The sequence below is a fragment of the Culex quinquefasciatus genome, chromosome 1 (genome assembly GCF_015732765.1).
Source record: "Culex quinquefasciatus strain JHB chromosome 1, VPISU_Cqui_1.0_pri_paternal, whole genome shotgun sequence".
Taxonomy (NCBI): Eukaryota; Metazoa; Arthropoda; class Insecta; order Diptera; family Culicidae; genus Culex; species Culex quinquefasciatus.
Window position 1 is genome coordinate 51147919 of NC_051861.1, and position 27784 is coordinate 51175702.

General features: G+C 36.2%; 1 protein-coding gene across 1 annotated transcript in view; it reads left to right on the forward strand.

The window, feature by feature from the left end:
- The window catches only part of LOC6035372 (titin), a 237278-nt gene that overhangs the window by 170107 nt on the left and 39387 nt on the right, over positions 1-27784 (forward strand). The window contains exons 3-7 of the mRNA XM_038266621.1: positions 2054-2395; positions 5955-6065; positions 6176-6379; positions 6478-6629; positions 10944-11088. Coding sequence (XP_038122549.1) covers positions 2054-2395; positions 5955-6065; positions 6176-6379; positions 6478-6629; positions 10944-11088 — 954 coding nt within the window. The remainder of the gene's footprint in view (positions 1-2053; positions 2396-5954; positions 6066-6175; positions 6380-6477; positions 6630-10943; positions 11089-27784) is intronic.

Consider the following 27784-nt stretch of genomic DNA (forward strand, 5'->3'; position numbering starts at 1 on the left):
CTTCGTATTTATCCAACTCGGTGAACCTCGTTGGATAAATGTACGACTCGTGCTGAAAAAATCCTCTTTTTGCAACTTGTTGCATAAACTACTATTTTTACCGTTTTGTCTGCAGGGCGCGCTATTTTCATCCTAATATTCTCAAAAGCGAGATTCTTATTGGAAATTTAATGCTCTACAATTTTGTAGCATATGTCAAATTTGGAAAACTAGATCCAGAAAAGTTATTGGCGATTTGAAAATGGCATTTTTGTAAGGAAACTATTTTTTCACCAACTTTAGGCTCGAGTATCAAAATAACCCAAAACGCGTTTCTCGCTTGTGGAGCAGGGGGTCATTTTTTCTGGGCACCCTAATGACACAATCACAATCGAGTGAATGTTTTATGTGGCTGGAGTGTTCAGGGTTATGTAATCCATATTAGTATTTTTTTATATTAGTTTTCAATTGGATTTTTTTTAAATGTTTAATACGTTTAAAAGTTTAAGTCCATACAATCTCAACAGCTTTTGCCAATTTGCTTAACTCTTTGATACAATTTTTGGATTTCCACAAAATAAACTTCTATTTTTTTATTTTGTGGTTAGAAATCTACATCGAAAGTAACTTCAAAATCGTCTTCAAAATATTGTAGGCCGTTTTAAAGTGGTTTTTTTTTCTGAAATATCAGCCAAATAAAGTTTAAGGATTGACAGAATCACATTTAAATCCGAAATTAAAGATGCACTCATACCGAGTGGTGTTCCTCGTTTTGAGTACTCTGTCGGGCAATCATACAAAATCTTTATTTTGTTTACCCGGGCAAATGATCACCTATTTCTGTGTACGGTTGAAATTGTTGAAACAAATTTGAAACTCCGTGCTTAGAGACAAAAGTGCAAAAATACAAAGAAGTCGTATAAGGTAGAGCAATTTCCTAGTTATTCAACACATGTGAACTGAATCTCTCCCAAATCGTTGCAAAAATATTTGTATTGGAAACCAAATTCACACCATTTCAAAGCAAACGAAACGAATTGTTTCTCGGAGGGCAGCCACCCCACTCACCTTTGTCGAATCCTCCGTCGGGTAAACCGTCATTAGTTCTTCATTGAACCAAATCACAGAAATTGGTTCGAAATTATCGGGAAACAATTTTCGAAGCGAGCTAATTTGTTTGTTAATTCAACCACAGCTAACCGCCATAAATCAAACAAGAGCGCGCGTGCGATCGAACAACATCCAACCTGGGTTCCCTTCAAAGCTGCTCCGGTGGCCGCAGGGGGAAAAGGGCGTGAACATAAACTCGCCCCCTACACATCCCGCGAACGGGCTCCGAAATCGATCGGATCTCGCTCCAAACAAAACAATTTTGGCGGGTAAAAAATCGAAAACTCTAAATATCCCACCGAATTGAATTATTATGTTATTTTAGCCGTGCACAGTTTGGGTCCACCGGAGTGTTGTTTTTCGGGGGTCTGGACTGTGTTCTATGTCGCGTTTATGATCGGACTTTTTTTGGTCCGAAACGGTCATCGAAGCTAGGCGGGTCCGACCAGAGTGTGTGTGGTCATAAGTTAATTTTTGGGGACGGAATTAGATGTTTTGATTTTCAATTATTATAGTTATGATTAAATTGGCAGGCTCTTTGTTGGCTGGGCGGTATGAAGAGGGGCAAATAAATTGAATGGAATTATACTGGTTTGTTTGTGGGTTTGGTGTTTATGGAAAGTTATTTTGGTGAACAACTTATAACTCAACAATTTATTTGGAATTTTTAAGCTGTAATCTCTGATTATACGGAGAAGACAAAAAGCCACAAAACAAATCTTTATAAATTTTTCATTAGCAACGTTCGTTATAATTGTCCAACCATGAAATTATTAACCAATTATTTCTTCATCCAAAGAGTTGTGATTTCTATTGGACGACGAGTTTACTTGAATGAAGGGGGGACTTTAAAATATACATTAAAATTCATACAGCTTCACAAACAAGTCTCGGGGATTACAATTGTTCCTGGTGTGCTAATTACCTTTTTCTCACTTTCCTCTTTCTCGTTTTCCCCTCATAGTACCCATAACGACGGTGAGCGGAGTGCTGGGCAAACAGGCCAGCCTGCCGTGCGACATCCGGCCACTGGAGCGGGACGACGCGGTCTACATGGTGCTCTGGTTCAAGGAGGAGGACAACGAGCCACTGTACAACTTCGACATCCGGGGCCGCCAGGTGGCCCAAGCACGTCTCTTCTCGTCGGAGAAGTACTTTGGCAAGCGGGCGTTCTTCCGCGCGACCTCCCATCCGGCCCAGCTGCTGGTAGACGATCTGCGGCTGGCCGACGAAGGCGTGTACCGGTGCCGGGTGGACTTTCGCAACTCGCCCACCAGAAATGTTAAAATTAACTTCACCGTTGTAGGTAAGGTGGCTAGGGGGTGAAAGAAAAATTAAAATCAAACAAATTCTCGAGTTACACAAAACAGTGAGCCCATCAGAAGCGAAGGCACGTGCATTTTCTTCGGCAAAGCAACTGAGCACTCGACTTCTGTTTAACTTAGTTGAGGATTCCGATTTCATCGGCTATTAAAAAAATAATTTCCAACTAAAAACTGATTAGACTTCAGAACTCGTGCACCCACAAAGAAGCAAGGGAAAGATGTTGATTGATCAGAAAACTTTCCTCTCTACCTTCAGTAAAATTGAGTCAACGCAGCTGACAACCTTCGAGGAAAAAACTTACATCTTAAGTCAAAAACAGGACTGAATTCGATCCCTTGGTTCTGTTTTAGAACTTTTCCAGCAATTTTCTTGTTACTGGGGCGTTTACTACCAAAATAAACAAAACATATAACATTACTTGAGCTTACTTTAAAGAAGGAATGCTGTGACTGTTTGCATTGATTTATTTTAAGAGTGTTTAGATCAGATTATTGAAAATAATAAATAAAAGTTTTTTTTAATCTATAATTAACGTGAAGATTTCCATCATTGTCATCATTTTTCGTTCAAAGATATAAATTTTGCGTCGCTTTCAATATTTTGACAAAATTCCTTCAACAAGTTGTTTAGAATAGTGCCCTACACATGCTGATTCCTTTTGGTAACGATTATCCCATTCCTTGTAAAGTTATGGAAATCGTCATTAATCAATGATTGCCAACTAGGACGTCAATGATTGTGCCACAAAATTATATAAATTTTGAAGCACAATTGATTTAGACAAAAAAATCTTTTAATGGCTTCAAGAAGGCAACAACCGGCACATGCTGATTCCTTTTGGTGCTGAAATTCGTTGAATTGAATTTAATACAGAATATTTTATAGTGATGATCAATTTTCTTCGAAAATGATCAACGGCTTCACCTTAACTCCTTGTAAATAGTTTCTGAATGTTTTGATCCCAAATATAAACATAGAGTTATCCAAGGACAACTTTTGGTAACAGTTTAAAACATTTTAAAAGATGTCTAAGTAGAGTAGAGTGGGGCAAACGTGCGCACCTTTACCAACGATTACCATGTTCTGTCGCTGGTGACCATGCAATATTTTTGATTCGTTGTATGTATCAAATGGTACCCTTGTCCATGGCCTTCAAAACGTAGTAGGGTAGCCATCAATGTACAGTGGTCCAGATCGCAAAATTAGGTGGAAAATGGATATTCCGTAAAAATATGAAGTTTTGGAGCTTTGATGTCTTCAGAAGAGTTGTTGCATATGGAAAGGGGCAACTTTTGGTTTGATTGGAAATTAGGGTGATTCACTATTAGGGTGATTTTGAATATCTTTCTTTTCAGGATATTTTTGGGATTTTTTTGTCTTCAAGAAAGTTGTTAGGCTTGCCAATCCAAGCAACTTTGTAGAAGACACCAAAATTTTATCTCGTGATCTACGCCTTCTACGACCAAATTTATAGAAAGCAATCTTCAAATTTAAAACTTAAATATCTCGAAAAGGCGCAAGCCAAATTTTAAGCACCAGGTTGCATTTGAAAGAGGAGATCCAGTACTACAAACGCTGAAAAAATCTCAGAGTTGTTTTTCTTTAAACTCGAGATATCGCTATTAGAAAATTGTCCAAATATATGTTTTTCCATTTAATTTTGGCCGCTGAATCTGAATCTGTCCTCAGAATTGATCCAAATTGTCGAAAAATTGATATTTGGTCATATTTTGTGTTTAAATTATAATTTTACATGGAAACCTAAAATATGACCAAAAATCGATTTTTCGACACTTTGGGTCAATTCTGAGGACAGATTCAGATTCAGGGGCCAAAATTACATGGAAAAACATATATTTGGACAATTTTCGAAACTCGTTAAGGTGATTCCAAAAGGTTTTCCCTTGAAAATTAGACTTTTTCAAATCGCGATATCTCGAGTTTAAAGAAAAACAAACAAGAAAAAGCGTTTGTAGTGCTGGATCTCCTTTTTCAAATGCAACCTGGCGCTTAAAATTTGGCTTGCACCTTTTCGAGATACTAAAGTTTTAAATTTGCATCCTTTTTACCTTAAAATCGCTGAAACTTTTGACCCTTAAGTCCAAATAGACTTGTCAGAAATAAAAATGTTTGTTTTTTAGAGCTATGAAAGTGTCCCGAATACCATTTTTCTCTAAAACTAAACCCTGAATTGCCACGTTCAAAAAACTTGAGATATGTTGTAAGAGTATACACTCAAACCCCGATGGTTTGACACTAACTGTTGTCACGTGGTTTGACACTAACCACGTCACTTTTTAATTTGACACCCTTTTTACACGGAGTTCACACACACTACCAAACGTTTGTTTTGATAGTGTGCGGGAGCGCCGTGAAAAAAGTGACAGTCACATTTTTGTTTGACTTTGGCCAACCAACGGGGCACAAAATAAAAAAGTCTCAAACGAAAAAGTGACCAACCATCGGGGGTTGAGTGTACTTACTCATATGAGAACACAATTAGCAGGGGAAAGTTACAAAAAAGCCTTCAAGAATGCGAAAAGTTGGAGGAAAGGAGATAATTTGATAAACATTGATTATATTAGCATTTTTATCAATTCGGTCGATTTTGGCATTTTTATATTTTTGATTTTTGATTACAGATCTGAACTAGGCGTTAGATTTTAGGAAATTCATGGATTAATTACAACGCAACGTATAAAGCATTTTGTGATACCTTTTGTTTCAAAAATGTAAAAATCAAAAATATTTTTTATTTTTTTTTTGCACTTGTTTTTGCGCCTATGCACCACTATTAATAATATTTGTACTGGCCCTATATGTGACTAAATAAATTCCAATTAAATACTATGGATTTACAAGTAATAGTAATAGTTGCCAACGTAATGACCGAGATTATGCAACTTCGTAATTTAACCTAAAAGTGTGTGACGATTCCACTGCAATTATGTGTAATATGTCACGTTGAGTAACCAGTGGTGGTTACTAACCACCTTCTCATCTGTTTTTTTCCTGCGCTAATTGCCTCTAGATTTAAGTATGACCCATTGTCGCAGTGGCTACATTTGATTTGAATAGAAATTATCACCCTTTTCACCTGCTGCATCGTGTGAGGCAACTAAGGGCTAGGGTGGTTTGATGATGAATTTAAGGATCATTTACTAGACCTCAGCAAAACTTGACAGACAGGAGTATAACGAAACATTTGTGAGCCACCCTAACACCGCTTCAAGTGCAGTCAGTCAGCCACGGCACCAGATGCAGTGGAACCATTTATTCAAAAATATGTTATTTTTAACAAGCAGACAGCTTTACCTGAACCTTAATTATCAACATAAGGGAACACAGCTCGGAAATGCATAGGCCACAATTAAAGTACCACCCCCGGGGAAAGTACGGCCCCCACGTGGGTTTGAGCTTGGTCGCGCTTCCAGTGAACCAGATTCAGTGGGTTTGGACACAAAAAATGGGAACTGCACTGATATTTACGATGAGCACAGTTCTGCCAGCATGCTATTCAACCGGTTTTCTATTTTCAGTTCCGCCGGATCGGCCCGTTATCTACGACTCGAGGCGCCAGGTGAAGACCAACATCGTCGAGCCGTACAGCGAGGGCAGCGACATCCAGCTGATTTGCGAGGTGAAAGGAGGTAAGGACTGTTCCGCAAAAACCGACTCACTGTGGTTAAAGAGCTGTGCTACAATTTCACGGAACTCTCGTTCCCGCTTTGTGTGTTTTGTGGTTCTTTTCCCCTGCCAGGTCGACCCCGGCCAAACGTGACCTGGTACCTGGACAACACGGTGATCGACGAGTCGTACGAGGTCCGCTCGGACGGCACAACGGTCAATCATCTGTCCTATCCGAACATCGGCCGGCAGCATCTGGACGCCCGGCTCATGTGCGTCGCCAGCAACACCAACCTGACACCTCCGAACAATAAAGTCGTGGTGCTGGATGTTAATCGTAAGTGTTGAATGTTCGCGTGTGTGTGTGTAGTCAGCGTGGACCGTGTAAATCCGCGTTGTAAACTAATTTCTCGAATCTTTTCACCGCAACAACAGTGAAACCGGTGGCGGTGCATGTACTGTTCAAGGAGAGGCACGTTTCCGCCGGCAAGCGGTACGATATTGAGTGCAAGAGTTCCGGTTCCCGGCCGGAAGCGGTCATTTCCTGGTGGAAAAGTGGGAAACTGCTGAAGCGTATGAACAAAAACGTAAGTTAATAGGAGGTTATCAGGGTTTTTAATAATTATAGAAATTTACAAGATTGATTTTCAATGATTTGTTGAATGCGTTCCCCATAAGTTTGCTGTTTATTATAGTAGCAGATACAAAAAATTACCTAAAAAATATTTATGGACGGATGGATTTATCCTCGCACAAATTGCTCAAATAAAGTTTTGAGAATCGATAGTCCGTAAAGCTTGATGTGTTATGACAGAGCAAATATTCCGGCTGCCTCGGCCGGATCTAGAAACGTTATTAGTCGGATCTATTCTGTTGAGCGAAATTTGATGCAATCCCAGGCAGAAGCAATGAGATTTATCGAGATTTAGAACTGATCCTAGCAGCATCCAATTTCGGTTGGATTGTTGTGCCGAAAAGGACCGCACAAAAAAAATCAAAATTGCCTTTCACCAGACGAGGTTATGCATTTGGCAGCCTCCACCAACGCACGGAAATCTCCACATCGAAATGCAATAAAAATGGCGGCCTTAAATGGAACGTGCTTGAAATACAAAAAGAGCCGGCGGCCGCACACGGTTTAGACAACAGACATGAGCCTAGAAAAAAGTAGAAGGACACTGCTTCTGTCATAAATATGGACAAAACTAGGATGGACGAGGTCACTCACTGGAGCCAACTAAAATTTATTTATTTCCAGATTTTCTGTTTTTTTTTTGCTTGTACTTGAGATCAGAATTGTTATAGTAGTTGAATCAGCACTTTTTAAAAATAAAATCTTTGATTTTTCATGAACTTTGATAATCATTTTTCAAAATTATTTGTTTTAGTTTTCAAATGTTGTCATTCTCAGTGTGTAATGTAATGTAAAATGAAGTTAGTAAATGATGTCAAATTTATTGCAAAATCCTTTTCTCTCAAAATTGAACGCTTTAATTCTAATCTCTTTTGGTTTTCTTTGTTTTTCATCAATCTGCACTGTTCATCGTAATCCACATGGTTTTGTCAATTAAATTTCATCATTCAGTTTATTAAACTGAGCCTCCGTCGCGAACCTCTGCAGTCCCTTATGGAGTTGGTGCAATGAGTGGAACCCACTTTTTTTTGAACACCAACAGGACCGTTCGACCGGGTTCGGTTTCGGATGGTGTAGATCAAAGCGGTCAATTCCCCGGGCACTTTTTTATTGCCCTTCATGTCATCAACGGTGTATTGATAGAGAGGCCGGGCAAAAGCTCAGAGTTGGTTATTGATGAACCGAGAGTTTGTCAGTCGATACTACCGGTTCTACCATTTCCGCTTCCGAAGGCCCGTGGTGGTTGCGACCCGGAAAATAAATATGTAGATTAAATATTTATATTTGTGTGGTATTTATAATGCTACCGCGCTAAATGTATTGAATATGTGTGATGCCGGTCTCTATTAGCACAGGCAGTGAATCCTTGTGTGATGGGATATGATAGCCCTGGAATGGCTCAGCAGGACCCATTGGGAATTTAAAAAAAACAATCGTGTTGAATTAAATCTCATGGAATTGTGTGTAAATGCAGTTATTCTGTGTAACGTGCTTTTAGAGTTATGTGATAATTATTGATTTCGCAAGGTATTAACTGCATTTTGTAAGTTCATAGTTCCAGAAAAAAAACCAATAGTATTTTTTACATCCCATTCGTACATTGAACATGTATTATTATTTGTAATTTAACAGATATTTATCAAAGGGCTCGTAAAAATGTCAAAGCTTAAATCAAAAAATTACAAAAAGCTTAAGATATCAAGTGATTTCATACCAATTCCATATCAGGAATCGAACAGCAATTTATAGACAGGAAACTTATATAATTCATTTAATAAAAGGGCAAATCAAATTTGTAAAACAATAGAAAACGATTATTGATGGTCCCCTTCACTTCAAATAAGTTAAGGAAGATGAAACATTCACTATCATCTTATCTTCCAAGCTCGCGAAAAAGATGGCTTTTTCGGTGAGGTACTCCTCGAAATAAGCTCCTGAAAAGTGCAAAACTGCCTCACGGCAAGAAACAGGTCCTCACCACACAGAAAAAAATGTGTGAATTTGGAAGGTTGAATATTACCTCTTTTATGATGTTATTTTACCTCAATTTAGACTGAAAAAGCAACATTACAACAGAAAAGTGGTTAAAAGCAGGATCGTTAGATTTGAAGAAGTTAAAGAATGCCGATGCGCCGGTGCCATCCATTTTTGTGCAAACATCGTCATCGGATTCTTCGCATCGAACCGGGTTTATCAAATCTTGTGCTATACGAGCTTCCATTCGCTTTTGTACTGATGGACTCAACATTCTGCTACCTGGCAGAAAGGATTACAATTGCGTTCGGGATTTCTTGAACAACACAAAGATTCAATCAGCCACGACGATCCAAGTAAACTCCCAAAGAAACAGGTCCTTCGTGGCCTGTACGACATGGATGTGAGTGTGCTGAAAGAAGAGCTAAAAATTCTTAAGTTGAACGTGATCCAAGTATTCAAGATGACGAGACACAACAAGGACATCAAGTATCGTGATCAACTGTACCTGGTTCATTTCGAGAAAGGATCGACAACGCCGTCTGAGCTGAAGGCAGTTCGGGCAATTTTCAACATCATCGTGTCTTGGGAACGTCCAGTGTACCGTGACGTGACACAATGTTCAAACTGCTTGCAGTTTGGGCATGGTGGAAGGAACTGTTTCATCAAGAGTCGTTGTGCAACCTGCGGAGGTGAGCACAAAACTCAAACTTGCGAAACGATCTACGAGAAAATCGAAGCAAAATGCTTCAATTGCGGCGGCGATCATAAGACCAAGAATCGGAGCTGCCCAAAACGAGCTGAGTTTGTATAAATTCGGCAGCAAGCAACGACCAGGCTCCAACCAAATCGTCACAAAACACCACCAGCATTTACGGACGTGGATTTCCCTGCTTTGGCGCAACACGGAAAAAATATCAATTCGCAAAATCGTGAATTGAATTCACGAATGCGAGAACCACGAAGGAATAAATTTACATTTATAGCGCTAATGCACCACTCATGAAAATATTTCTTAGTGGTTCTCACATTCGTGAACTTAATTCACGATTACGAGAATTTATTTTTTTCTGAGAATCAGGAATGGGATCACCTCGAGTGCTTCCAAATCTGCAGCCATTGCCGTTGAAATGTTACCTTTTATAACAGATTCCTTAGTAATCCTGTGTATCAATTTTGCCCGTGTGTAAACATGTTGGCGATCTGCAGTTCTCACCAATTCATAGGGGGATGGCGTCGCTATTTCTAGACCACGTTTTCCACTTTTTCTCAAAGAAACCGACTACTTTATCGACTTCATTTTGCTGGACGAGATAGGACGCCGTCTATTTTTAGACGGTGACTTAGCACTTTTCCACTCTTGCACTTTAAAAAACCAGATGGCAGCACGATGTAACGCCACGTCCCTATATAATGCTGGCGCTTCCGCGAGCAACACTTCTGAGAGAAGAATATGTCGGTTCTCTGTCCTTGACAATTCATTAAGCGTCCATGGCGCGCTGGTAGCGTGCTAAAAATGGGTGGTTCAATCCTCGTTTTGTAAGGATTTTTTTTGTGCGATACAAGCAAAAATCCGTCGGTAATGTCGATAATTGTCAGTAAGTCGGCTTTTTTAAGACCACGTTTTCCACTTTTTCTCCATCGAAACCGACTGCTTTATCGACATCCTTTTGCTGGACGATTTAACGCCCCGTCCCTATACCCCGTCCCTGTACTCCAAAAATCGCCAAAAATTAGGATCAACTCGGATCGTTTTGCACCCTTGGACAATGTTGAAGGAAATTAAATTTCCTACAAGAATCTTAGACTTGTGCAATTTTGGGCGAGACCCATGTCACCTGGCAGAAAAATGCTGAAAATGATGTTTTTATGCATACTTTTCTGCGATGTTTCCCACCCGACCATTAAACCTTAACCGATTTGACCCAAAATTGGCACAGTTACTTATTATTGCCTAAAGAATCAAGCCAGAGGGTATCTCTTGCGATTTTCAAAACAACAAATTTTCTTGTCAGCCTACTGCGCAGGCTCAACTCGAGGGGAAGCATGAAGTTTGGGGTCCCCAGAAACACAATTATTCAGCAATTCCCCACAAAAACAGCATGATTCAAAAAAAAGTTCTCCGATCGGGCTCAAAATTTTCTGGGGGTTCCTTGGCCGAAATAATTAGACCCGTATTTTTTTCTTTGGCAAATCAACGATTAACAGAATTAAACAATACGTTTGCTTAAAAAAAAAAACTGCAAATCTGGCATGCCTGATTGAAAGATATGTTTTCCCATTTCATTGACAGTTCTCTGAGACCGGAAACCAATCGCTTAGCGTTCTCTCGTTCACGCCGGTCGTGGAAGATGATGGCAAGTACCTGACCTGCCGGGCCGAGAATCCGCTGATTCAGGACAGTGGCATCGAGGACAAGCTGAGACTATCGGTGCACTGTAAGTATCTCTTGTCATTCATTATAGTCTTGTGCAGTGATTATTTCCAGCCTATGCGCACAAGTGTCTTTGTTACCTTTTTTTGTTTCCTACACTCAGTTGCATAAATAATACACGTTAGTTGTTTTCATTTCGGGGACATTTTATTTTAACTTTTTTACACCACATAGCTTATTTTTGAGAACAAATAACAGCAAATAATAGCACCAACACAGCAATCGACAACAAAAAAAAAACACTTTATTGCTATCTTCCATCGCTTCAATTTCCCGTTCATCAGTGAAATCTCCATCATCTGGGTAGCACAGCAGCGGAGGTGCTTTTGATTGAGGAGTTCAGCGAAGAGAAAAATATTCATTATACGCCAGACACAGCTCTAGCGCGATATTTTCTTCGTCCTTCCGATATCTTCACGGGCAGATCGCAAAGCCAAAGAAAGGTGGAAATTTGAAAGATTGCGCAGAGTGCACAAAAAACGTGGTGGCTTTTTTCTTCCTCTTTTGAATCAATTTTCATTCAACGCCTTCCTGTGATTCTGTTTTTTTTATTGCCAGCGTTCATTAAATGTAATTTCCATTCATTGGGTTTTTTTTCTGGGCTCTCGCGTATTGGTAATAACTTTTTCACGCAGCGTTTTTTTATTCATAGTGGGTGAGACAATTTTCAGTAGATGGGACGAGGGTCGCAAATATTAAGTATTCAAGCGGTGATGATGAGAAAATGGTCTTTTGCATAATTAATTTCATCTTTTTTGAAGTTGCCATTCTTCTCTCACCAGTAATGCTTCAATCAATTGGCGATTGTTCACTGGACTGTTTTCTTCTTTCGTCTGAACGTTATGGATTTATCTGCAGTATTTTATCTTGAAATGTCATAATCGAGAAAAAATCAAACGAAGCTAAATTCTGTATCAATTTTCCGCTATTTTGTTAAAAGTGATAATGAAGCAAATGCAGACTATATCTAATGACTGGTATGAAAAACTTACTAAAAAAACACTGCTCCGTAGCTTCATTCAAACCCTGATTACAGGAAACCTGAATTGATTTTGGTTGAAAAATACTCACTGCTAAATGATAGAGGAGCTACTAGCGTCAGATGGAACAGTCATAACTCGTAGCTTATAGGATGCTACATGAGGCGATAATTTTGTGATCGATATTGTGTTTTTGCTTGATGCTGAATTGTTTCAACATCATTATATAAACAATGTTATAACACGATTAAGAAATGGTGCTGATATTTCGCCAGAGTATGATTAAGAGATAACCAAACATGGCCACGAACATAAACTGTTCGAAGCGCATCTTGTTGAGTTTATTTGACCAACAATGCCACATCAAGTTGAGTTGATAGTGGCAAACGACTGAAATCTTCCAAAAACCATATCAAGTTCATAAACTAGATTTTGATCCCAAAAATAACTTTATTGGTTTTTAATGCACCCCAGCACAATTCAGACCCCTCTTAACACTCTCTCTCTACACAAATATGAGTAATATTTTTTAGGAATACTCACTCTTACATCAAAACAAGATTTTTCAAAGTTGAAAAATTATTTTTTGCAATTCCGTCGTGAAACTATTTACTTTTCCTGTCATTCTTGAATGACGAAATAGCCTACTTTCCTGTACCAAAAATAACAGAATCGAATAGCAACACTTTTCACAATAAATGCTGAAAAGTTCTATTTTTCAGCACTGAAATGGGTGCTGAAAAGTTGAACTTTTCAGCACTTGTTTCAAAAAAAGCAACACTTTTCAACATTTTTTAGATTTAAACGATTTATTGACAAAATACATGAATATTTGACAAAAAATTTCACTCAGTGTGTGTTTTTTGGAATTGCAAAAAATGTTGTATGGAATTCGTTGCAAAACTTGATTTTTTCAGCACTCTTCGTATTTATCCAACTCGGTGAACCTCGTTGGATAAATGTACGACTCGTGCTGAAAAAATCCTCGTTTTGCAACTTGTTGCATAAACTACTATTTTGCAATTCCGTCGTGAAACTACTTACTTTTCCTGTCATTCTTGAACGAATAAAAAGCCTACTTTTCTGTACCAAAAATAACAGAATCGAATAGCAACACTTTTCACAATAAATGCTGAAAAGTTCTATTTTTCAGCACTGAAATGGGTGCTGAAAAGTTGAACTTTTCAGCACTTGTTTCAAAAAAAGCAACACTTTTCAACATTTTTTAGATTTAAACGATTTATTGACAAAATACATGAAAATTTTACTTAAAATTTCACTCAATGGGTGTTTTTCGGAATTGCAAAAAATGTTGTATGGAACTCGTTGCAAAACTTGATTTTTTCAGCAACGAACGAACTCGGTGAACCTCGTTGGATAAGTGTACGACTCGTGCTGAAAAAATCCTCTTTTTGCAACTTGTTGCATAACCTACTATTACTTCAAAAACTCTTGAAAAATTGTGGAGAAAACGTTGAATTGCCAAAATGTCACAATAATTTTCAAATCACGAAAAATCCAAAGTCACTTTATTCCCTTTTTCAATTAAAAATGGAAATATCCTTAAAATTCAATAAGTCCAAAAAACACAGTAAAACTTTAGAAAGTCTGGTAATGTTTCTAATCAAAATAATTTTTCATTATGTTAAAAAACATTCAACTGGCCAAAATTTCGCAAAGTCTTGAAAATCTAATAAATTCTAACAAAAAATTGTCGTGATATGGATCGCCGGAACGATTTTTTTTCAATAATGATTAAAAACCTACTTTCGAATTTTAAAATTTCAATGAAGACGTTTTGTTAGGAACATTATTTTATGAACAAATTGATGTTTTTGTAAACATCGGAAGAAAATTTCCTGTAATTTTGTCGATTTTTCCGAAATATTGCTTCAACGCAAAAATAAACATCAAAATAATTTATCATGTTCCCAAACTCCTTAAACTTTTCAAAGTCCCAAAAAATGCTTTTCTGTAAAAAGTAAAGAATTCAAACATACACGTAAAAATTTCAAAATTCAGCAGAAATAAAATTAAACTTTTCAATATCAGCTCATGTTGAGAGCGTTCTTTCTAATGATTTTTTTTCCGAAACGCGCAACTCAAAGCTTGAGCAAAGCTATTTTTCTGAAATACTTGTATGATGTTTGTATCCGTTCTTAAACATTTGTGTCTTCTATCATTGAAAAACTGCTCGTAAAACCCACAATTTTCTTATTTCAGATTTGTAGCCGTGGGGTCGGACGCAGGGTTACCAGGTCAAAATTTGAAAAATCTGGCAAAATATCGATGAAAAATCTGTAAAAATCTGGCAGACAAAAATTTTACAATTGTGAGTGGCGAAGGGGAGGCAGGATATGAATTAATTAAAAAAAATTTAGAATTCAATTCAGAATTCAGGTCTAACTGATTTAATGACCTTAAAAAAGTTGAATTGTCAACTTCTTTTTGTAAAACATATTCTACTTTTATTTGATTTTCAATTAAATACGTTCATTTTAATCAAAAAATTGTATAAGATGGGCATAAAGTGAAAAATCTGACAAAATCTGTCAATATCTGGCACAGAGAAGGGTAAATCTTTATTCTGGCTGACACTTGAAAAATCTGGCATTCCCAGATTTATCTGGCAACCTGGCAACCAGGCCTGCAAAATGTTTCCAACCCAGCGTACACATGAAGCAAACCAAAATGTCAGTTCACTGCTAGCTTGTGACTGTAAGCCTACTGTGTCCGTTCAACCACTGCCGCCTGACTCGTGCCGGTCGGCTGCTGGAGAATGAGAGACGTGAAAAAATGAGCTACGCTTACTCAATTCGTGTCGTATGACTGACTCGTAAAATCCTCTCTAAACACTATTTTGACTATTTTAAACAATTGAATGGTTCTAGACTGTGCAAAACACTTAAAACAACCATTACTTATATTCAAAATTACATTTCCACGCATAAATACCAACTTTTTATGTGAAAACTTGTTTCTTTATGTGTGTGCGTGCAACGTCGAATGAGCGTTGGTCGACTACTGCCTCGCATTGCAGCTGCTCAGTGAGCTAGGGCACTCACGACTGAGTCGGGTTTGTTTATGTCACGGTTTTGCGGTGAACGGCCCGAGCGGTTTAGGCTTTCAGGATTTTTGTGATATTTACTTGTAGAGTCAAAACAGATAAGTTAACTTCACTTATTTGTATATTACACTTTTTGAAGATTACATTTTTGCGGTAACACTCTCAACTTTTACGCGCACGATCACATCACTCAACTTTTTGTTGCTAATTTCATTAAGACTTTCGTCGAGCCAATTCTCTACGTTGAAGCCAGACTTGTCCTCCAGACCTCTTCGCCGAGCCATGCCAGACCCCGAACTCCTAAGTCCCGGGTGGACTCTTCACGGCGGCTAAGTCCCGGCGGACTCTTCACCTAAGTCCCGGGTGGACTCTTCACAGCGGCTAAGTCCCGGCGGACTCTTCACAGCGGCTAAGTCCCGGCGGACTCTTCACAGCGGCTAAGTCCCGGCGGACTCTTCACGGCGGCTAAGTCCCGGCGGACTCTTCACGGCGGCTAAGTCCCGGCGGACTCTTCACGGCGGCTAAGTCCCGGCGGACTGCGGCTTCCACCGCTAAGTCCGGCTGGACTGGGGCCTCTGCTACTGGTGGCTGTTGGCGGGTCCGGCTGGTCTGAGGCTTCTTCTGGAACTGGAACTGGACTGGAGTGGAGCTGGCTGGAACTGACTGGAATTAATTCTGGAACTAACTGCCCTCCTCAAGAATTTTGGGGTTTTTATAGTCAGTCCCCGAAAACTCTACTAAATTTTGTTCTACTAAAAGTTGTCCGTTCCGATGAGAAGCATCGATGAACCTCATGAATTAAATTGTGCAGACCTCTGCAATTCTTCATGACTTTCCGTATGGTGTAGTGAGTACACCTCAAAATCGGAAGTCATGGGTTCGAACCATTGTCGTGAAACTTTAAATTATGTTATTGGAATATCAAAATAATGTTCCTCAAATATTCTCAAAATGTAAGTCAATAATGAGAAGGTCGAATTCTCCATTGAACAAACATGCCAATGAATTTGGTTAAGCCACACTTTCAATTTCCCTATGGAATAACATCGCACATTCATAATTGAAAGCTTAACCATTTTTGTGATTGCCTAATAATTGGCGAAAATTAATAAAGGGCTTTTCAGGTGAGGATGACTCATGATCCACACCTGTACATAAGCTTAATTATTTGTCGCGCAACGCGAGTCGACGGGTAAAATTATTTATGCTTGCGTAAGCGCGCATGGTCAGAACTGTGGTGAGGTTCGAAAAATGGACAAATTTAATGATTTAAATTTGAGGTCGCTGCATTCCCCCACACTTACCAGCTAGATGTTTGTATTCTTGAAAAGCATTAAGAACATCTATCGAAAGTTATTTGTAGGTTGGAAGAATATTCCCAAAGTTAATAATTTAAATTGTGAAAATTACTTTGCAAAAAATCATAAAAATATTTAAATGGCTGGCTATAAAAAATTTATTAAAACAAATTGGTTCGGTTAATCTCCCCCACACTTATCAGCTAGATGATCGTCTGAAAGAAATGATCATCTCTGGAAAGAATATTGTCGGGTGTAGTGATCGTGCGGTTTACAATTTGTTCTTCTTGTGCTTTCTTGTAAATTGCTTTATAATTATAATTGCTCTTTTGATTTTTGTACTGTAAAATTATTTTCATTACTCTTTTGATCTTCTGTTCTGTTAAATTACCTGAATTATCGTTTTGAACTTCTCTATTAAAATATTTTCGTTGAAACTGATTTAAAAAAACTTGCATTTGAAATTAATTTTCATTATTTATCCTAAAAAAAATCATTGCATTTTTTCCCGCTGTAAGCAAAATTTGTTGTTGTTGTAGAACTGTGTTGATCGGCTGGTTGTTATCGTTGTCGTCTTCCATCAAAATCGTCTTTATCGTGAGGCTATTCATTCCACAGTGACTTGGTCAATTGATCAGTTTTCGAGGCTGAGGTGTTGAATTTCGTCGATTAGTGCAATTGTCGTTTCCATCATGAATTATGCTTCATAACCCAGCTGTGAGTTGACTATGGTCAGTTTTGAGAGTGCATTGACTTCTCATTTGCTGAGTATTGTGAATTGTTCGTAAATCCAGTATATTTGTCCAAAATTGACTTTTCCAGTTGCTTTGCATCTTTGACATTCTCAAATTATTGTCATCGGTTGATGTAATTCTTTTCTCAAATGTTTAGGACATGTTGTTAGTCCAAAATTGTCTTTTCGTGTAATTTGCAACTTTGGCTTTTGTAGATTAATGACATCGGATGATGTTATCATTTGTTTATCATGATCTTCTCCTTTTCAATAGTTTCAGACGTGCAGTATGATCTCCGCTTACATTTTTGTTCCATAATTGATGTTTCGCCTTTCGATCATCTTTACTTTGCTTAATTCCACAATTCAATTTGGTAATTTGTTTTACGTGAATGTCTCGTTACTAAACTTGCGTTTTAATTCGACTTGATCCTCATTGATATGACCTTTTACAACAACATCAACACCGTTACCTGTTCAACCTCCCGCATGACTTTGCCACTCACCATCTTGCCATCACAAACTTCTGCATACGAACGCGTAGAACTTCTCAGCATACGAACGCGTCGATCATCTCAAGTCGTCTCGTCTATCGTCTCTGCCATATTTTACTTCAGTTTTTAGTTTTGTTTCTCCCACAAAAATTTCTTACTTGTTTTCTTCCCATGTATTCTCAACAATATTTTATAATTTTCTGGAATCTATCATTTAATTTCTGTGCAAAATTGAGATTCAAATTTACTTACAATCTTATAAATCTTGTTAATATTTTTATATGAAATCAGTTCTATTATTTTCAATACTAAAAAAAAATCAGTTCTAATTGACTATTATTTTTATACTTGAATAAAAAAATTACTCTATAAAGTTTTTCATTGATCTATACATCCTACCATCTTGTCATTGCAATACTGCGCATGTTAGAATATCCTTTCTGTTATATCAACTTTTATGAAACTTGTCTGTCACTTTGTGTTTTCAAATTTGTCAAACCCATTTAATAAATTTGTTTATTTGAGCAATTCGCAATAAAATGCTGAATTTGCAAGATAATTAGTTGGTTCAATTATCATTTTAATGATATCGTTCTGATTTTTTTTTTCTCTGAATTTTATCAGTTTAAAGGTGTTTTTCCTTTGAAGCATTATTTTATCCCTTGATTTTCCCTTGAAGCGTTATTTATCCATTCCTTTAATTTTCATTTGACTATCCCCGTAAAGTGCAAATGTTTTGAAATGTTTTTAACATATTGAATCCCCCCATGGATTACAACTGTTTTGAAGCTATATTCGACATAAAAACTCTCCCCATAGAGTATAATTGTCTACTTTTTTTTATCGCTTTGGCGTTGCTTTATCAGTTTATGTATCCCTAGACTTTTACCGTTCTTTTCGATCTTTTAGATTCCCACGATATACTCACAAGTTTTACCCTTATTTGAGCTGTAGTCCATATTCGTCCTTGTTGAAATTGTCTTCTTGATCGTCTTCCAATGGTTTCCTGTAAATCCTTCGTATAAGCATATAACATTCTGAAAATAAATTCTTAATACTTTGTTAAGTAAATTATAAAACACATGTTTACATTCAACATTCATTCTGGGGTGCACCTCCCTTGTCCAATTATTCTCACACACACTCTTACTTGCATACATGTTGTTTTGAAACATTTAATAATCATTCTTTTTTCATTTAGTTGTCGTTGAAATTTCATTATTGTTTAGTCATGATATATTTTTTTTCTCAGATAAAAATGCGTCATTGTTCTTTTTATACCCTGTTAACCCATTTCAGCTCAATTGTAGAATGTTCCCAAAAAAACAACCCAACAGCTTCTTAATTGTTGTAACGTGTTTCATCACTGCTTCATTAATATATTTATATTTGATCATAATCGCTTCATCTGAAAAAAATAAGCTCAGTACTCGTACTTTTCATAATCTGTTCCTTGTTTAAGCCCCATCAATTCAATCATTTATAAAAATTATCTTTCATCTCCAATTCATAACATTCATCTGGTTTGCGCATTTCTTTCAAAATAATCTTTTATTTATTTTGTTTAACTCAACATTAATTCATCAATCATTTAATCATATCAAATCAATCATATGTTCTTTTTCCATGTTTATTTTTCTATAAAAAAAATCGGTATTTGTAACATTTTTTTCATTTAATTCTCTTGATAACAATCGTTTTTTCTAATTCATCAATCATATCAATTCAATAAGTTTTATATTATTATTATTATTTTTGTTCAATATACATAAATAATCCCGTGTGTTAAAAATAAATATTTTCCTTCATTGTAGTCTTTTGATATTAATCGTTTATGATACTATGTCATTCATTGCATAAATCGCTTATTTTTTTTTATTTTAATTGTACTGTAATAGTCATTTCAAAATATTTTTCTTGTATTAGAGCATTTGATTTTAAATTATGTTAAATATATGTTAATACGGGTACATTGTGAACTATCATTTAGTGTTATGTTAATCATTATATTTTCTTAGTCTATTATTATGTACATCTTCAAATTTGTTTCCATTTTTAATAGTGGTCGTTTGATCGCTGTTAAATTTAACGATATCATAAGGGCCTCGCCACTTATTTTGTAACTTTTGACCAATTCCTGTCTGTACCATTTGTACCAAAACTCTATCTCCCACATTGGTACCCAATCATTTGTCTTTTTGTCATAAATTTCCTTTCTTTTTCTTTTGACAATATTAAGTTGTTTCTAGCAGTTTCATGAGCATCCTTGAATATATCTTTCATTGAACAAATATAGTCGTCATAATTTAAATCTGAATCATTGATTTTATAAATTGTGCTTGGTATAGTAGCTTTTCTTCCATACAAAAGTTCATAGGGAGAATATCCAGTTGATGAATTTTCTGTAGTGTTGTATTCAAACATAAAATATGGTATTAATTCATCCCAACATTGTGGATCTTTGCCAATAAAATTTCGTAAATAAACTTTCAACTCTCTATTTGATCTCTCTACTAAATTAGCTTGAGGATGATATGCACTTGTAACGATCTTTTAATGTGTAATATTTTGCATGTATGTTGCAATAATTTGCTTACAAAGTTTGTACCTCGATCGGTTACAACTTCTTTAGGAGCACCAAATTTACAAACAAAGTTTTCAACAAAAGTTCTAGCAACAGTAGTACTTTCTTGGTTTTCCATGGGAGCTACAATCAAAAATCTTGTTAAATCATCTTGTATCACAAGTCCACAATTGTTTCCATTATTAGAAATTGGTAACATAACCACATCCATATAAATTTTATCAAAGGGTTCATACGATGTTGTCGTAATTTTCATTGGCATCTTATTTGCTGGCCATATTTTATTCTTTTGACAAGAATCACATTGCTTTACATAATTCAAAACATCTCTTCGCATATTTTCCCATGTAAATAGAGGACTCATTCTTTTATCATTCGTTTACCTCCGACGTGACCACCCAACGGTGCGTCGTGAAAATCGTTAAGCACTTGATCTCTGTCTTCTGGCTTTACATAAATTCGTTCATTTTCTGTTGCATATAGTGTAAATGACTTTGATAGTTTCATTGCAAAAAATCGTAATAAGTTTAGTTCCAACTCTGTTTTAAATATTCTATGAGAAATAATTTGTATAACTGATGCATTTTTAGCAAAATCAGGGTAATCATTAAAGCTTTTAAATAAACCATCGAAAAATTCTTCATTCTGAACTGCTGAACGATATGTTCCATTCAAAATTAAACCCCAAATTTTCTTTTGCGGGAATACAAATATATTTTCATTGGTGTAATCCTTAATACCATGTGGAAGGTCAATGTATTTACTCAATTCTTTGTGTACCGTAACACTGTTTAATATCATAAATGTAGCTTCGGCTTGTTCAAATGGTATAATCTTTTTAGAAAATTTTAAAACGTTAAAATCTATATCTGTGTCTTGGAAATCATTGTAGGTATATGTTTTATTGTTGCTATCATTGTCATCATCTAAATTTATGTCAATTTGTTGAAGTCCATTCATATTATTATTCCAATTAGTATTGTTTCTAGATGAATTCTGTCTGTTTGGAGTATTTGTTGAGTTTTGATTATCTGAAATATTTTGTCTATTTTGTTTTGCTTGTTGACGAGTTGTAATTGCTACTAATTTTGATGCTTGTTTATCATCTGCATGATCTTCATCATTATTTAAACGTGAGAGAAAATCCGCAACCACATTTTCTTTTCCTTGCTTGTAACGAATTTCACATCCAATGCCTTGGATTTTCAAACGAAGCTTTGTCAAAGTTGGTGATGTTTCCTTCAAATGCCACAGAGCTACCAACGGTCTATGATCTGTGTAAACGATAAAATCTTGGTTATAAATAAAATGTTTGAAGTGGTCTACTGCCCAAACAATAGCTAGTAGTTCCTTCTCAATGGTGAAATAATTTCTTTCAGCCCCGATAAGCGCACGACTTGCGTAAGCGATGGGGTGATCATTTGACTTCTCATTAGTAAGAACTGCTCCGATAGCATAATCGCTAGCATCAGTTGTCAAAACAAATTTGTCATTATAGTTCGGTCTAACTAAAACTGGTTTTGAAATTAAATAGTTTTTTAATTCTTCAAAAGCATTTTCGCATTCTTCTGTCCAAATAAATTTCACATTTTTCTTTAATAATGCATTAAGTGGCTTACGTTTATCTGCAATGTTTGGAATAAATTTTCCATAAAAATTAACAGTTCCCAAAAATGATCTCACATGTTTAATCGTCTGCGGCCTTTTCATGTTTTTGATTGTATCAATATTTTCACTAGTTGGTCGAATACCTTCTTCATTAATAATATGACCCAAATATCTGACTTCTTTGTGTAAAATTTTACATTTTGATGGTTCGACTTTTAAATTATGTTCATGTAATGCATTCAAAACTTTATATAAATTTTCGTTGTGTTCTTCGATAGTTCTACCGAATACAATAATATCATCCAAGTATACAAACGCATTAACTGGTTGTATTTCATAAATAAGTGTGAATGTAAATTTTTGAAATGTTGATGGACTATTTTTCAGTCCCATTGGCATTCTTAAAAATTCATAATGTCCTAAAAATGTTGAAAAAGCGGTTTTCGCAGCATCCTTTGGGTTAATTGGGATTTGATAAAATCCTGATTTCAAGTCAATGGTTGAGAAATATCGAGCTTCTCCAATACTGTCCAAAATTTTGCTAATAAGCGGGTACACAAATGGTTTAGTAATTGTATTTAGGTCTCGAAAATCCACTACAATTCTATAGCGTTTGTTGCCTTCGGCGTCTAAGTCTTTCTTTGGGATGCATAATACTGGTGCATTCCACGGACTTTTACTTGGGCGTATTATCCCTAATTTTAGCATTTCTTCCACTTGTTGTTCTACGTGTTTCTTGGTAGCTTCAGGAAATCTATATTGTCTTTTGTTAATTGGAATTTCTGTTGTTGTCTCTATATCATGCATGGTTAAATTGGTATAAGTCAACTCGTCACCCTCTAAATAAAATATTTCATTGAAATCATGCAAAATATTATTAATTTCTTGATTGATATCACCTTTCAAGTGGTCTGTTTTAACCAATTCATAAATTTTTCTCATTCTGTCGTTGCCTGTAAGTTTCTCATGCTTCATGTTTTCAATCACATCATAATCCCGATCGTTTTCTAAATTCATCTCTTTTGGTAATCTTGGTTATCATCATCAATTTCAATTTGATTGTCATAATACTCTTCAATGCATGGTTGAATTCTGCCATTGCAGCCATTGTCATAATCATAATTATTTTCATTATTTTCATCATAATTTGTATTAAAATTGTCATAGCTATTTGCTCCAATACCTGTCATATTTACTTTGTTTATATTTTCAATGTCATTGTTTCTGAATAAATTGGTCATTTCATGAATAGGATATTGCATATTATTTGTATCAGGCGTTCGTAAAACTATGTAGTCGAAACTTTGACTAATATATAAGGTGTATTTTTTTAGAAAATGTGCTCCAAGAATTGCATCATCAGCGAAATGCTTCAAAATGTAGAACTTTTCCTCGTATTTTGAATTTCCTAAAATTAAAATCATATTTACAGATCCAACTGTATCTTCTGCTATTCCATGAACCCCTCTAATGGAAATTCTATCGTTGAAATCAATGTTAGTTAAACGCATATTACTAACCACATCCCATCTTACAAAATTGTTACATGATGCGGAGTCAATTATAAATTTGTGAAATTTTGTTGGCCTTGCCATGGTAGCAATATTTGCATAAAATATTGAATCATTATTGAAATTGATTTTTAATGTTTCATGTGGAGGAATGTATTCGTTAAATTGCATTTTAAAATTATTTGGAATTTGATTTTTATTGCGTCGACTATTTGTATAAGTTCGTTTAAAAGTGCTCTTTGCAGTATTCGTTTTATAACATTCATAAAATTTGTTAGCTTGATAATTATTTCTTTGATAAAAATTTGTATTTTTATTGTACCTGAAATTTCTGAATTTTCTGTCAAAATTAAGGTTTGAATTTTCAGTACTAGCAAGTAACCTTTGTTCGAGAGTTCTTAAAGACTCTCTGTCAATTCGTTCATTTTCTAAAAATTCTAGCAAATTTTCCAACTTCATATGCCGGTTATTCGTGGCAATTTCTTTGATTTCATTATTTATGATTCCAACTATAAAGTGGCTTTTTAAGCTATAAGCTGTAAATGAATTTTCGTTGTAACTTTGATCAATTTTTATGATTTCGTATTTTATGTCAAGAACTCTTCCTGCATATGATTTAAATGATTCATCCCGTCCTTGTTTCAGAGTTTCAATTTGTTCAATTATACTACCAAAAGTAGTTTTGATACCAAATTCTCTAATTAAATTTGCCTTGGTTTCTTCCCAAGTACTTGCATAAATTCGGTTAATACGTGCTGCTGCTTTAAATTTTAGTTTCATAAAAACAATATTTAAAAATTTACTCTGATCTTCGCCTTCAGGAATTTGATCAGCATAATAATCTATTAATATTAAAAATTGGTCCAGTGAGTCTAATGACCCATCAAATTCTGGAATAAGCTGGATTAAATCCGTCATCTCCAAATTCGCCATCTTTAACGGTGCACATCAACAAGAGCTTTTGCACCAAGATTTTGTTACAGATATTTTAGTATTTTCGAAACTACGGGAACTATCGATATAATGTTTTATTCATCCCCTAAAGTACTGTCTACTAAGTGATTTACAACAAAATTTGCCTGTTTTTACAATCAGATTTGTGCAGGATGGGGTCCGTAAGTTTGTCAATTTTGGCATAAGAAGACAACAACTTCCTTGGTTGCTGTGCACCCTTTTAAGCGTGTTTTTAACTATTTACAACAAATTTCGGTATAACTTTTGTTTACTCACCCTAAACTGCCAGATTTCCATGGTCGTCTTCTTGGGTGTTCGATGCGGCTGAATTTCGTCTCCAGTTGATCCAGATGATCTCGTCATTGTTGAATCCCTAGTGTTGTCCATCGTTGGCCGGTTTTGAAATTTTCGATGCTTCTGCCATTGGTCGAGCCCGTTTTGATTCCATCTCGTACTGCTGCACATTTGCTTCCATCTTAGAACTCCTCACATAACATTTTCTTCAATTTAACGTTTTTTTAACACTATTTTAACTGTTTGTTACTTCGCGAAATCATTTTGTTCATTAACTTTCACGCATAGTCACATTTTCAACTCTCGGTTTTGTCCAATCATAATGGCGTGTCCAAACACACAAAGCGTTGCTTTCCGCTAGTCACCACCTGAACGGCCCGAGCGGTTTAGGCTTTCAGGATTTTGTGATATTTACTTGTAGAGTCAAAACAGATAAGTTAACTTCACTTATTTGTATATTACACTTTTGAAGATTACATTTTTGCGGTAACACTCTCAACTTTTACGCGCACGATCACATCACTCAACTTTTTGTTGCTAATTTCATTAAGACTTTCGTCGAGCCAATTCTCTACGTTGAAGCCAGACTTGTCCTCCAGACCTCTTCGCCGAGCCATGCCAGACCCCGAACTCCTAAGTCCCGGGTGGACTCTTCACGGCGGCTAAGTCCCGGCGGACTCTTCACCTAAGTCCCGGGTGGACTCTTCACAGCGGCTAAGTCCCGGCGGACTCTTCACAGCGGCTAAGTCCCGGCGGACTCTTCACAGCGGCTAAGTCCCGGCGGACTCTTCACGGCGGCTAAGTCCCGGCGGACTCTTCACGGCGGCTAAGTCCCGGCGGACTGCGGCTTCCACCGCTAAGTCCGGCTGGACTGGGGCCTCTGCTACTGGTGGCTGTTGGCGGGTCCGGCTGGTCTGAGGCTTCTTCTGGAACTGGAACTGGACTGGAGTGGAGCTGGCTGGAACTGACTGGAATTAATTCTGGAACTAACTGCCCTCCTCAAGAATTTTGGGGTTTTTATAGTCAGTCCCCGAAAACTCTACTAAATTTTGTTCTACTAAAAGTTGTCCGTTCCGATGAGAAGCATCGATGAACCTCATGAATTAAATTGTGCAGACCTCTGCAATTCTTCATGACTTTCCGTATGGTGTAGTGAGTACACCTCAAAATCGGAAGTCATGGGTTCGAACCATTGTCGTGAAACTTTAAATTATGTTATTGGAATATCAAAATAATGTTCCTCAAATATTCTCAAAAATGTAAGTCAATAATGAGAAGGTCGAATTCTCCATTGAACAAACATGCCAATGAATTTGGTTAAGCCACACCTTCAATTTCCCCTATGGAATAACATCGCACATTCATAATTGAAAGCTTAACCATTTTTGTGATTGCCTAATAATTGGCGAAAATTAATAAAGGGCTTTTCAGGTGAGGATGACTCATGATCCACACCTGTACATAAGCTTAATTATTTGTCGCGCAACGCGAGTCGACGGGTAAAATTATTTATGCTTGCGTAAGCGCGCATGGTCAGAACTGTGGTGAGGTTCGAAAAATGGACAAATTTAATGATTTAAATTTGAGGTCGCTGCAGCGGTTCAGTGAATGGATCTGAAAAAATCGTGTATGCGTCGCCGATTTTCGCGTCAGTACCCCTGACATTTTCAGCTCTGGTGGCAACCTTGGGTCGGAGACGAACATTCTATTTTTGATTAACAAATTTGGACCAGTAAATGTGGACAAAGCCATTTTAGAGTTATTTTTTGGACTGTTTTACAGATAAAACTATCAAATTAAATGAATTGAGTTTCGAACAATAAACCATTCAAAAAAAAATGCGCCATAAACTGCTTGTGTCCAAAATTTGAAGCTTTTCCAAAATATATTTCTAGAGATATAGCCATATTAGTGTTTTACGTCTTATTTTACCCTATTTTTTATATTAAATTTTTGGTTTCATACTGAATCATAAAATAGACATCAAACATCGAATTCCCGGCTCTTTCTCAATCGAAAGATCGACAAGTTAAGTCAAAGCATAAACGCCAGCACATTATGTACTTTTCGATTGCAAATTCAATTTTGCATTAAAAAATAATGTCAAACTTGTTTTTGCATGAAACTTCGATTTTTTCCAAAAATCACTATTTTTTCAAAAATTCATAACTCGGCGGCAGATTTTTTGACCATGTTTCTCTATGGCTCAAAAGTTGCGGATTTTTGTCCCCTAAAACATATCAAAAAATCTCGAAAATCAAAAAATACGTATTTTGGGAAATTGAGTTTTAGTGAAAAAAAAGTTGATAAAAAATCTGCAAATTTTTTTTTCCGTGTACCTATTTTTTTCTCAAAAGTCCTCAACAATACCTACAACTTTGCCGAAGACACCAAATTGATCAGAAAATTCACTCAAAAGTTACAGCTGTTTGAATATTTACATACCATTTTTGTATGGACAGCTGCCAAAATTGTATGGAGACTTGTATGGGTGAACCAATGACGCAAAATAGCTTATTTGGTCATAGGGAAGTTTGAGTCAAATAAAAAAATACAAAAAATAAAAATGGTCGAAATCGGCCGATTTCGTAGAGAGTTGCTCAATAGATGGACAAAGTGCAATATCGATACATATTTTTAAAGTTAATCATAGACTAACATTTTAGACTGAGTTCCCCTTTATTTATTCTTTTCTTATAATGTCAATAAAATATGTTTTTTAATTAAATATAATTATCTTGCGAGCAAAATGTACCTCTTAAATAAAAAAAATGAATTTAGCCTAAAATTATTCTAAGCTTTAGGTCAAATTCTCACTGGGTGGTATCATCATGGTTCTGAAAAATTGATTGCACCAATATTGTTGTCGGAGTTTCATCATTTTGTAAGAAGGGCTCTGTTTCACCTCTGGTGATATTAAATCAGTTATTGTAAGTGTCTGCTCTACAACTTTGTAGAACATTGCTACACTCTGATGAATTACCATGCAAAGTTAAAAAACACGAAATTTGAAAATGAATAAGTATGTTCTAAATAAAAAGACGACCCTTCTGGTTTAATGCACATTCGAAAAGCATATTTAATTCCCCTTAAAATGAAATGCTCAAAATAAACTTACAGGTGAGTTACGTTTTCAAAACGTTTTTCGTATTGTTTTTTTCGATGACAAATGCGTTT